Here is an 11913-nt window from a genome sequence, read left to right as displayed (position 1 = left end):
CTGTCAGTCAAACAATTGAAGCACATTTAAAGATCATTTTTATTTAAAGCGTTTTCTTCATTTTGTCGCATTCTAAATCAAATGAACAAAAACATCCCAATTCAGTGGAAGTCAAATAAATACTCGTAAAAGTGCTAACGAAGACGTAAGGTCTTTTTAAATGGTCAGTAGGCTCTGGAGCGAGAAACAATATTTAGAAGCATCCAGCTTTCTCAGGCAGACATGAACAGATCAATAAGAGCAGACCGACATCATTATACACAAAATCACGTGTTACTAACTACCCACACCGAATAACCGTATTACATTTTTGTTCCTTTTTTCTACATGTTGTTAAACATTGATTGCATATTTAAACAATTCATAAAACATGCAAATATTAATTCAGAGGGCAAGGTCAACAGAAACGTTTTTTGGTACAAACTTTTCCAGGCCCCCTTTTCAACCTCTTTCTCTCACAAAATGTCTTAACCCTGATGTGTATTCCAAACACATTTGCTTTCATAGGCGGTTGACATTTTAATCCTCTTGCATAGATTTTACTTCCAGCAACCTTCCACCGGATCTGTGGAATGATTTAGAGAATCTGTTGCTATGTTGCAATAGTTCTTTTCCTTGCTTATCCATTCAAGTTTCATTAAAAGATCTCTAAGTAGACATTTCTTAACATTCATTTGTCTCTAAACATTTCTTCAAAAGGGTTCCTTGTCTCGTGAATGTGTGTGTCGCTCTTCATTGATGGATCATATGTTGAAGATCCTGGATTTGCTTTGAAAGACGGCGGACGGGTTGGGTGACTGCTTGGTCTTCAACATCTGCTCCTGCGACATAAAACGTACTTCAATCAGATTATCAAACCAGAACGATCGAATGTAATTTTCCACACAAACAAACTGTATTAGCTTATTTTAAAAAGTTACTTGAATGGATGAAGAGCAATGTGGAGATTTTAGCGGCATCTGGTGATGGGGTTGGTAATTACAACCAACAGCTCTCTCCACCCCTCCCTTTAGAAGCACTACGGCTGCTCTTACGAGACAAAGATGTTGTCGCGTTTGCACATATTTACGAAACGTGCTCTGTAGAGCAGTTGTCTGTTTAGGGCTACTGCAGTAACAACATGGCGAATCCCATGTAAGGGGACCCGTGGTGTATGTAGATAGAAATAGCTAAGGTAATAACAACATAACGCTTCATTATGTGAGGTCTTTATAGACTTCTGACGACCTAGTTAGCTAGGTTGTATTGCATTTCTGTCAATAGATCCTCCTAAATACTACACACGGCACCTTTAAAATATAATGGTTGTCTAAAATCAAGGGATGCACACTTTCAAAGAAACCAGTTACCAGCCAGACACCCATGGCGTACTATTTTCAGAGTTCCCTTAGACCCACTTCACCCAGTCTTGCATACTATTTAGGATAGACGGTAAATTGAGTTTCTGCCTGTCTTCTGCCATCTCTCCCTTCATTTTCTGTCTTATTGTGTCTCTCAGACTCTCTTTCTGTCTGAAAGACAATATCTAATCCTTGGCACTGTGGGGAAAAAAGGAGGAACGTACTATGTGAGGAGCCAAGCGCTGAAGCGAATAAAAAAAGAAAATTAGATTTATCATCTACTAAATCTCTTTCTCACTCGCGCACTGTGAAGCATTTTTAGAATAAGACCATGACACCTTTTATTCGTGAAACCTGAAGCAGACAATGTGTTCATATTTCAGGCACAGAATGCATACAACCGATATGCACAAAGGCTATGGAATAACTGGAGAGGACTTTATTAAATGTATAAAGAATGTGTTCAGAAACAGTCCGGCTCTGTCAACTAAATATTTCTCATTGCTGTTTGCTCTTGACTTTACATTTTCAGTAACAAAGGTACCCTCATCTTTTTTTGACACAACTACAAAAGTTCAGACATTTTTATCCAATGTTTGATAATCATACCTGAATGTTACTTGTGGAATGAATATGCAATGTTATGAGGGTTAAGTGACAAGTAGTGTATTACTGCTATAATACTATACACTGTTTTACAAAAAGAAAAATATTTTGCATACTGCACAGAAGTGAGATAAAAGTACACAGTCTGCATAGCCTCGTCCTCATTTATGATGAATGTTCCTGTAGCTCAAAAGAGTTCCAGTCCCAGACCGAACACATACTGATCAAATGTATATGCACTTTTAAGTTGCTATTTAATAAAAGCATTGTAAATATAACGTAAATATACATTTGTGACAGTCAGGGACACCGAGATGGCTTCTGCATCTGCATGAAAACTCATGCAAGGTATTTAACTGTTCAGGTTGCATTAAAACTAATAAAACCATGATATTTATTAAATACCCTACATTTTAAGTGTAACCGAAGTCCGTTTATGGAACTCGTGCCAACCATGTTTGCAACGCCTCTGGGCAGCTATTTACTTTATAGCAAGTCTATAGTCCTATCTATTTGAATGGAGGAAGACATATATTTTCTAAAAACGCTGTAATGGTAGTGGTGTATCTTGTTAATATTGACAGCTGTGGTTTAACATGTTTCTTTAAAACTGCAGCAATTCTCATTTTAGAATGTCTCTCTTCACACATCTTCTGTGTCTACTATGAAAAAAGTCCCATAATCATTCTTAACCTATGTACTGTAAGGCAAGCGTTGTGTTTAAAAGCCGAAAATGGCTTTTCATAAAATGACAGTGCTTAGATGAACACTTTAATTCTGAATTAATGCTGATCCGGTCAGGTATTTATATTTGAGAGTGTTAAAATGGGCCGACAGCCTGACTTTTCTACTAAAATTAATTTCAGGAGATAGAAGGAAAAGGGAGGGTGGGATTGTGTGCGAGTTATAAACCCTTGGGACGGTTAAGATCATGCCATCTGGCTTAGTCACCCAAATGCACTAGTCACTGAACATGATCCATTAAGCTTATACAGACACACAAACACACATCAGCCTGACACAAGCAATGCGGTTCAAAGGTTAAAGGATAATTCACGCAAAAATAATCTGTCATTATTTAATCATCCTCATCTTGTTCAAACTATGACTCTTATCTGTGGAACACGACAATATTTTGAGAAACATCTCTGTGGTTTTGATCCATACAACAGAAGTCAATGGTTTGGTTACCAATGTTCTTCAGAACATCTTTTGTGCTCTGCAGAAAAAGAAAGTCACGCAGGTTTGGAATGTCATGAGGGTTATACTGTAAATGATGATAAAAAAACTCGATATAACAATATAAATTTGGGGTGAGCTGTCTCCTTAAATAGGTACATTTTGTAACTGAATAACATCACCACCATACATTTTCACCAAATGAATCCCACCATGTCAGTCATTGGGTGTTACAGCTGCCTGTTTGTCTACTCATTGGTCAAGCACAGCTTTAATGTACGACAGTATTGATTAATACTAAATGGTCCCTGTCTAATTATTGAATCCATCACTGGCTGCTGTGCAAAAACACGTGCTCTAAAACTGCTCTAAAAATCTTCCTCAGTTAGTTTTGTCGATTTTTATCGAAGGACACACAATAGATTCACCTAACAGGCCATAAACCAGGATTACATAACTGCAGTGGATCAGAACAGAAATTTGATCCCGGCCCTCAGCATCCTAAAATACATTAACAGCACTTACAGTAGACACCGCCCACATACTTGCAGAGCTTGACAGCTATGGCCAATGTCAATTGCTTTTGTGTGGATAAAAAAGCCATGTTTATTTACAAAGGCATCATTTTAATCTTCAAGAATGTACAGGTTTGCGCCAACATGAGAATGAGAAGATAACGATTACGAAATCATTTTGTCCATAAAGTTATTTTGACAGTCCGAACTTGGCAAAACCCTTCTGATTATGGGAGTTAAGTTCTACTGACTGATCTTTCTGCTGAGCATGGTTTTGAATCTTTGTCCTTAATTGATCTTTTTGTCCCATCAGCATACTGTCTGATCTGATCTCTTGTCAGATCTCATAGCATCTCCCCAATCAGATGATTCACTCACCTCTGCTTTATTGCTGACCTCAGTCCGACTGCTCTGCTGTGGGTGTATGCTTGTCTCCAATACACCGTCTGTGTGTCTGTGTGTGTCCGTGCTGAAAGCAGCCTGGTAGCTGGTTGCCGGCGGGGCATTGTCAGCGCCTGTACCCAAGAAGGTGGGCCGTTTGTGGGCAGGCTTTGATGGTAGAGCTCCAGACCGAGGCTGGTACTCCTGTCTGACCCCAGAAAGAGATCAAATGTTTTACACAAATGCGTCTTAGCACGGGAACATTTTGTATTAATAGCCAAAAATACATCGTATGGGTCCAAATTATAGTCAAAGAATCATTAGGATATTAAATAAAGACCATGTTCCATGCAGAGATTTTGTAGCTTTCCTACGTAAGTTCATCAAAACTTTATTTTATTATGCTATGCTAAGGACTTCATTTGGACAACTTTAAAGGCGATCTTCTCAATTTCTTCTTTTCTTGGCCAAACATCCTCCTATCCGAACAAACCACACATCAATGAAAAACGTATTTATTCAGCTTTCATGTGATGTAAAAATCTACACTTCGAAGAATAAGCAGTTTTCGGCCCAGATTAAAGACCGTCTGAGAACATTGACTTTTCTAGCAAATTGAATTGAAGATGGAGGGAAAAGGAAAGACGGTGTGTGCGAGTTGAATGCTTGGAAGGGTTAAACGTGTGCTTCACACAACTTGGAATTCGGAAATAAACGTTTGGAATCTCCAAATTTCATTCTACTGTACTCATGAGCACATTAAACGCATGAGTAATGTCTGAGTGCATACTAAAGTCAGATATGACTGAAGGAACCAGCCTACAATGTGTTTGATATTCAAAGGATTAAAGGAAAACAGTGTGCAGCAACAACGAAAGCCTAAAACGAATCAATCCGCAGAGGGTTGAGATGAATAATGCAGGTTTAGTGAAAACGTTTTCGGAGCATATACGTTGCACAAAGATCACTATAGGGGTAATGCAAATAGACCGGGCTGTCTCTTGATGTCAGTAGTCTTGTCTTATCTAAAAAATAATTATTTAAGTGTAAAATTGAGAGCTGTCGGATGAAATATGCACGGCGAATGACAACATCGTCTGAAAAGCACCGCAATGCACAACCATTACAAGCAAGTTATTTCTGCATAAACAACACAAGAACTATTCAGTTCACACTTATGTGTATAGTGATTTACGCAGTACCGTTTGTGAGTGTCGTAAAACTGTAGCTGGGTGAGATGTGAAGCTTTTATCAGGCAGATATAAGCTTTCATCTTTATCACCTATTCATTGTGCCACTTTCGAACAGAATCCGTCTTATTTCTGACGATGTGGTGATGATGGGAGAGATATATTTCTACACACAAGTTGTACTCTATTTCTAACGCACTAAATAGGTTGGTTCATTTATTTGATAAAGATCAAACTGATTTTCTAACCGCCTTTGCCTGACTCGCTTGGAAAGATTTCTTTTAGACAAAAACCAGCTGTAGACCAGAGGTGCTGAAAGAACAGCCCCCATGAGAAAGAACAACAACTACTGGATCCATCATCATCATCATCATCATCATTGGTACCTGTATGAGCTGATCGGATCTCCGCCCCTCTGCCTGCCGCTCCGCTCCGATCGCGGGTGCGTCGTGCCGTTGGAGAAACCGTTTCCCGGGCTATCCGTCACACTGCCACTCTTTCCTCCGTTACTGATCCAGGGAAAGTTATCCTTCTTCGGGATGGGCCAGGGTTTGTAATCCTGTTTATACTGGGTCACGCTCGTGAAAGGCACACCCGGGGGATGATAGTCCTCCCGGGGTTTGTAACTCGGTTCCGCCCGTCCCCGGTGCGGGCGCCGGACACCGGCAGAATCGCGCTGATCCGGCGTCAAGTAGTCGACGCTCGGCGCGTGTTCCGTGGAAACCAGTTTGGCGACGGATCGCACCTCCTGCTCCGCGATGTCCGAGTAGTTCTGAATCGTTAGCGGAACGGACAAGTCAGATTTATCGAACTGGTTCCAGAACCGGGCCAGGCAACAGACTCTGCTGATGCACGGCCAAGCCATAATGAGTCGCGCAAATAAGTAAACCAAAGAAAAAAAAGAAAGAAAACACGAGGAGGATTAATACGGTTGCCGATCACATGAAGGAATGTAAACGCGTGTCCGTTTCTCGAGAACTGCGAGAGAGTGCGCGGTGTCGGGACACTTTCATTGCACACTCATCTCACGTGGTGCGCGGATTTCTACAGGAAAAAAATAAAAAAAATAATCCACAAAGACCCATGAAGTCGTTGACCACTGCTGTCTTCCCCGATTCAATGTCCTAAAACTATGAATTACTAGATTTCTCAAAGATTTCCCAGCTTCCAGAGCTTGGGCATCATATGGACCCCAAAAGTGCAGTGGACACCAAATTAAAGCATATGAATGTACGATCGTGTTTTGGCCATGTCTTTGAAGCACAGTGCAACATCCAAGGAAAATTAAGCATGGTTTTATTATAGTAACTTGGTGATTTCTTTGTAGGCTAATAACATATAAATAGTCAAATATATTAATTTTGTATAAGACATATACGCGCCATGGTACATCAGGGTTAACAGTAGACCACATTGTAAATCAGGAATTTTTTCCACCTATATATACATTCGTTATAAACTCTAAAGAACTTCTCATAAATAGGCTACTCATTAAGGTTTTTTGTACAAAAAATCTGATTTACTTGCCTAGCACACAGGATGCTTTTGAAACAAGTCGTGCGGGATTGAATGCGAGTCAGGTTTTCCACAACCTTGCTTGCCTGCTCAAGGACATTTTGACTGAAAATGTCAGATACCAAAAAACAAAATTTCCGTGCAGAAAAATTTCAATGCAACTTTTCACTTATTTTGTGACTTTTCACACTACAATGTGTAATACCAGTTATTTCATTATAATACTAATAATAATGTGGAAAAACAAATCATTAATGTTTAATGTGCTTTGGAAAAGATCTTTATAAACCCATTCATGCTATTCTGAGGTATCATTCGAGGTTTTAAAGTTTCATTTAAAAAAAATAACCCATTAATTTAATATGGCATGAAACGTTTTCAGGATCAGTTTTTTCATTGCTAAACTTCTGTACTGAAATCTAGAGAAGGCAAAACCAAATGACACTCGGATCTGGTTTTCCATCTTCCTTGACAAAAGTTTCAGCAGTTTTCCATTTTTGGTCGAGACTAATTTACCGACCTTTTTTGCTTACATGTCATTACAAAAATACATATAAGGCATAGTTTGCCTGATATAATTATTCAGTATATATGGGACCGCCCCTAAATATTGCTGGCAAATGTGAGCGCCAGTGCGCCCTGCTTAATTCGCTATGCACGTGACGTGCGCAACAGCCTCCATCAAAAATCTTCCTTTTTACGCATGGAGATTCTGTGTCCTCCTCCATGTTATGCTTGCCTTCATCATAATGAATAAAAAGAGATGCTTGCACTGATTTAAACGTTTACTTCTTTGTTACCTTAATGATTCACATTTATAATGGAGATGATGTATCGTTTAAAAAAATAAACAAAAACAGTCATATTTGGCCTCCCAGTCTTGTGCTTAAAATTGAATAAACATGAGGTAGGAGCATTATTAAACCATCAAACTTGTTAAAGGTATATTGCATTTGAAATAAATAGTGTGTTCTGGGATGGAGTTCACAGTTATTAAATGTTTCCCCCTGCAGGTAAGCAGAAGGACTCAAACTTTTGCTATCAGACGAGTGTAGACATTTGCCATAAAGGTAAGATTCATGTCGTTTAAGAAATTGTAATACAAACACAAACCCTGATCATAGCTGACAACCCCACCGTATGGAGGAAACATTTTGAGAGCTCTCTCTGTCAAAATATAAATGAATACGCATACGCATATCAACAAATGTGCAACCGTTGATACTTTTGTGAACGTTGGAAGACACTTGGACTATTACATATGTTAAGGTGGAATGATGTGAGAATATTCTGATAGCATTTTCAGTTTAAGCTTGTCTTTTGTTCCCATTCCTTTTTTCTTAACTCCACACGCCTTATTTTCCCGCTTACTGTCTTGGGCAGATGATCCACAAACTCAATCTGACAAGTGAATTAATAACACGTATGAATATAAAAATTAATATACATCTGTATGTATTGATTGAAACTTTGATTTCTGACAGTGAAATGAGTTACCTTGCGTGGATATTTGTAGGGTGCTGTGACACTCTTCACATGCATTTGCAGTTCCTGGATCAGTTCTTTTTCGTTCCTCTTTTTAAAAGCTGCTGTGAGAACTACGAATGCCTTCACCACCTTAAACACAAAGCAGAACTAAAATCACTTACATCATTTTTATTACAGTATTGATTACGATATTCAATCGTTTTCTAGACCTTAGTAACATCAAGATTGCAACGGCCATGTCAACACTTCAGTAATATTAATGGGCAGGAATCAGTATTGTGTTGGTTTTGGTACCTCTCCTCGAACCGGATCAGGGCTGCTGACCACGGCAGATTCTGCGACAGCTGCATGTTCTATCAGAGCGTTTTCCACCTCAAATGGGCCGATGCGATACCTGAGACAGACAATTCGAGAATATAAGGTTAAACATCATTTAGAACAAATGATCATCATTGACATCATCATTATTCGATTAGAATTTGGTACCCCGCAGAGAGAATGACATCATCAGCTCTGCCAACGAACCACAGGTATCCTTCATCGTCCATCATTCCTCTGTCACCTGTCAGGTAAAAGTCACCACGGAAACATTCTGCTGTGCGCTCTGGTTCCCCCTACAGCAAGAATGGCGAGACAAAACTTAATTCATTTAAAGGATGTTAAAACTGAGCAACACTGTTTGTGTAGTAAAGTGACATCACAAGAAAACAGTAGTACCGTATACTCTGTAAAGAGAGAAAAAGGTCTGTGTGGTTTAACTCTAATGGCCAGGTTTCCCTCCTGTCCTTGTGGTACGACGATGCCCTCTTCATCAACCACCTTCAACCAATACAATTTTTTTTTTATAAATCACTTCGCGGGAAGTATTTGAAGCAAGAAATTTCCTTTAATTCAACTGAAAAACACAAGAATTGCTGTTTTCAAACCTGAACGTCATATCCAGGTGCCGCCTTCCCAAAAGACCCAGGTTTGATCTTCATGCTTTTAAATGTGCCTGCTATTAAAACCTGAATGGAAAGCAATTCTTCACTATGATCGATGTCTAACATGAAATAGAGGCTACATGAATGGAGATACAAATTTATATCAATCTTACGGTCTCCGTCTGTCCATATCCTTCATAGATGTGTAGTCCCGTGAGCTCCTTCCACTTCCACATCACCTCAGGGTTTATGGGCTCCCCCGCACACAGACAGTGTTCAAGCGCCTGGAGCCGAAACCTGTCAGAAAGCACAGATACAATGAAGATCAAAGCTAAATTATAAAATCAAGATACTTCATAAGATGAACTAAGAAGCGGGAACACCAGAGCACACAGGTTCCTGGTTACCTGGATTTGTCCTCCAGTACAAGCATTCGATAGGCTGTTGGTGCCGTGCAGAAGGTGGTGATGGGATACCTGGACAAAGTCTTTCAAGACGTCAAAATATCCATTGCAATTACCCAGCAAATAGAAGAGTGAAGTGATTGTAGAAAACACGAGCACTTCTTTATAAATGTATTAGGAATGGACATGTGATCTTCAAGTACCTTTAGAACTACACTGGTGTCAAATCGTGACATGTGGTGAACAAACACACACGCTCCCTGGATCCATGGAGCAAACACGCTGCTCCATGCTGATTTGGCCCAACCTGTGTCTGACGTGTTCCAGAAAACATCTCGTTCCGTAAGATCCAGCCAGTATCTTCAAATAAACACTAAAGTTAAATACAGTAATACTTATATTATATATATATACTCAAATATACACATTTGTCCTTTTAATTTCAGCTATTCATCATTTAAGATTAAAACATTCAAAACTATCAACACTCAAACCTGCCGTTCACTGTAAGCCCAAGGCCAAAACTACAGTGGCTGTGTTGGGTCATTTTAGGAGATCCGGTTGTGCCGCTGGTAAAGAAAATAGTCATGGGCTCCTCGCTCCTGGTGTTCACGCAAACGTGCTCATCTGACACTGTTCTATCGCACAAACATAATGCTTGATCTTAATAATGGACTCTCGTTTAATTAAATTATGTTACCAGAACGACATTTTCTGAAGTAACCTGCTCACAGCACATGCGTATCTGCCTCTTCCTGTGCTTCACTCACCCCATCAGTTGTGTCATGTTGCCCCAGTCGTGTCTGGCACTGTGGGATAGCAGAAGCTTGGTTCTGAGAGACGGGCACTCCGAAGCCACTGAGTCCAGAAGCGGAGCCAAGGTTTCATCCGTGATCACACACTTGGCCCCTGAGGACTGCAGTCTGTGGCGGATATCTCGAGCCGTGAGCTGAGAGGTGCCAGGGATAAGAACTGTACCTGGGTGATGACACAAGACCACGCTGAATAACAACAGAATTGGATTCAACGACGTATTAGATGAAAAACACAACCGGAAACCGTGAACTCCCAGGGCCGTTTGGTTATTAAGCCGTTTTCTTTTCTGCAGGGTGACATTATAACATCTGAATATTTTACTGTAACAGTCAATGAGAAAGAAAACAAGACAAAAGGATAATGAAGCATCTCTGGCATACGGATATCAAATGTATTTGAGCAGGCAAGCCCGTACCGGTTCTAATACACGCCACATTGACCAACCACCACTCTGGAACTCTGGGTAAAATGAGAAAGACGCGATCCCCTCTTTCCAAACCGCACACCTGACACAGAACATTTGCCAGTCTTCTGGAGTGAAAGCCCAGCTCCTCAAAACTCCATCTGACCTCCTCAATGTCATTGACCCACCACAGAGCTGGAAGAGAAGACCTCTGTCCATTCTAGAGAGATGACAATGTGACAATGCAACGCTTCAACAAACGCTTGTAATGTTAAATAACAAAATGCCATATAAATGAATAAAAAGTCATACTTCACATTCATTTGAATAGCTCCAACAGCGTGAACAAAAGGAAATCAATATTGTTTTAAAGGATTTATAAAGCGCACATGGCCTGCAGAACGGGGGCGTGACTACACGTGTAGTTCCACCCATGAGTGTAACGCTCCAGTTTTCTAATAATTAATGTACATTTCAAAATATTCTGTCACATAACTTCGTTACAAAATGTACATCAACAACAGACATGTTAGGTCTTACATTTTTTGGTTGGAGTACAAAGACAAACCAGGACAACTTTAACGTCAGTTAAACGCGCTAGTCCCATATGTTATTACCTTCTCCTTCGTTTCCCACTGCTCGAGCGCGTCTTTAGCGAAATTATAATGCAGAGGAACTTGAGGTCTGTAGCTCCGTGTCATGCTCTCATAATCGATGTAGTTTTTCGGTACTGTGTACTTAGATCTGGAGGTTAGCAGCCCGCGCCAAAACACTTCATTCCTGCAAACGCTTGTCAGGCTTTGGTCTAAAAGAGCCCGACGACATGCAATCCGATACATTATCGCAGATTTCTAACGCTGGAATGAGCGATGTCAAGTTTAGCTTTGAGTTTTCTCTTGAACTACAAAACTGGATACAGATGAACTCACAGAGGGACCAGAAACTGTTGTTCGGAGTCTGACCCTTCAAGAATCTCGGGATTGATCTTTACGTTAAAACTTTTGCGGCAAAAGCATTTCGAAATGCGAGTATGTTCTATACATTCCTGTAGGAGAAATAAAGGCGTGTCCAAAAGCTCAACCGCAGCAGTTCAGCTCCGTGAAGTTCATCTGTTGGTTTTCATGAGAAAAACATCTACTTACAAAACTAAAGT

At 40.1% G+C, this 11913-nt stretch overlaps 2 protein-coding genes across 3 annotated transcripts; both read right to left on the bottom strand.

Annotated features, from left to right (window-relative positions):
• Nucleotides 1–21: 21 nt before the first annotated feature.
• On the bottom strand, nt 22–6193 carry map6d1 (MAP6 domain containing 1). Of its 2 annotated transcripts, none has more exons than XM_079453218.1 (3): nt 5598–6193; nt 4019–4229; nt 22–815 (listed from the first exon to the last, which is right to left on the bottom strand). In XM_079453218.1, the coding sequence occupies exons 1-3, from the start codon at nt 6074–6076 to the stop codon at nt 744–746; spliced, it is 762 nt and encodes a 253-aa protein (XP_079309344.1). In that variant the 5' UTR covers nt 6077–6193; the 3' UTR covers nt 22–743. The 2 variants fall into 2 exon arrangements, with proteins under 2 accessions (XP_079309344.1, XP_079309343.1); XM_079453217.1 differs by having other exon boundaries at nt 23–821.
• A 1303-nt stretch (nt 6194–7496) lies between these two features.
• Nucleotides 7497–11860, bottom strand: acsm3 (acyl-CoA synthetase medium chain family member 3). Its single transcript, XM_079451999.1, has 13 exons — nt 11378–11860; nt 10773–10980; nt 10312–10519; nt 10036–10179; nt 9745–9901; nt 9545–9624; nt 9311–9434; nt 9141–9221; nt 8932–9033; nt 8701–8828; nt 8509–8608; nt 8224–8343; nt 7497–8127 (listed from the first exon to the last, which is right to left on the bottom strand). Exons 1-13 carry the CDS (start codon nt 11597–11599, stop codon nt 8029–8031), a joined length of 1773 nt encoding a protein of 590 aa, XP_079308125.1. The 5' UTR covers nt 11600–11860; the 3' UTR covers nt 7497–8028.
• Between the last annotated feature and the right edge of the window lie 53 nt (nt 11861–11913).

The sequence above is a fragment of the Barbatula barbatula genome (assembly GCF_947034865.1).
Source record: "Barbatula barbatula genome assembly, chromosome: 3".
NCBI classification, from domain to species: Eukaryota; Metazoa; Chordata; class Actinopteri; order Cypriniformes; family Nemacheilidae; genus Barbatula; species Barbatula barbatula.
Note: the sequence above shows the minus strand (reverse complement) of the source record. Positions and strands in the feature narration are given on the sequence as shown.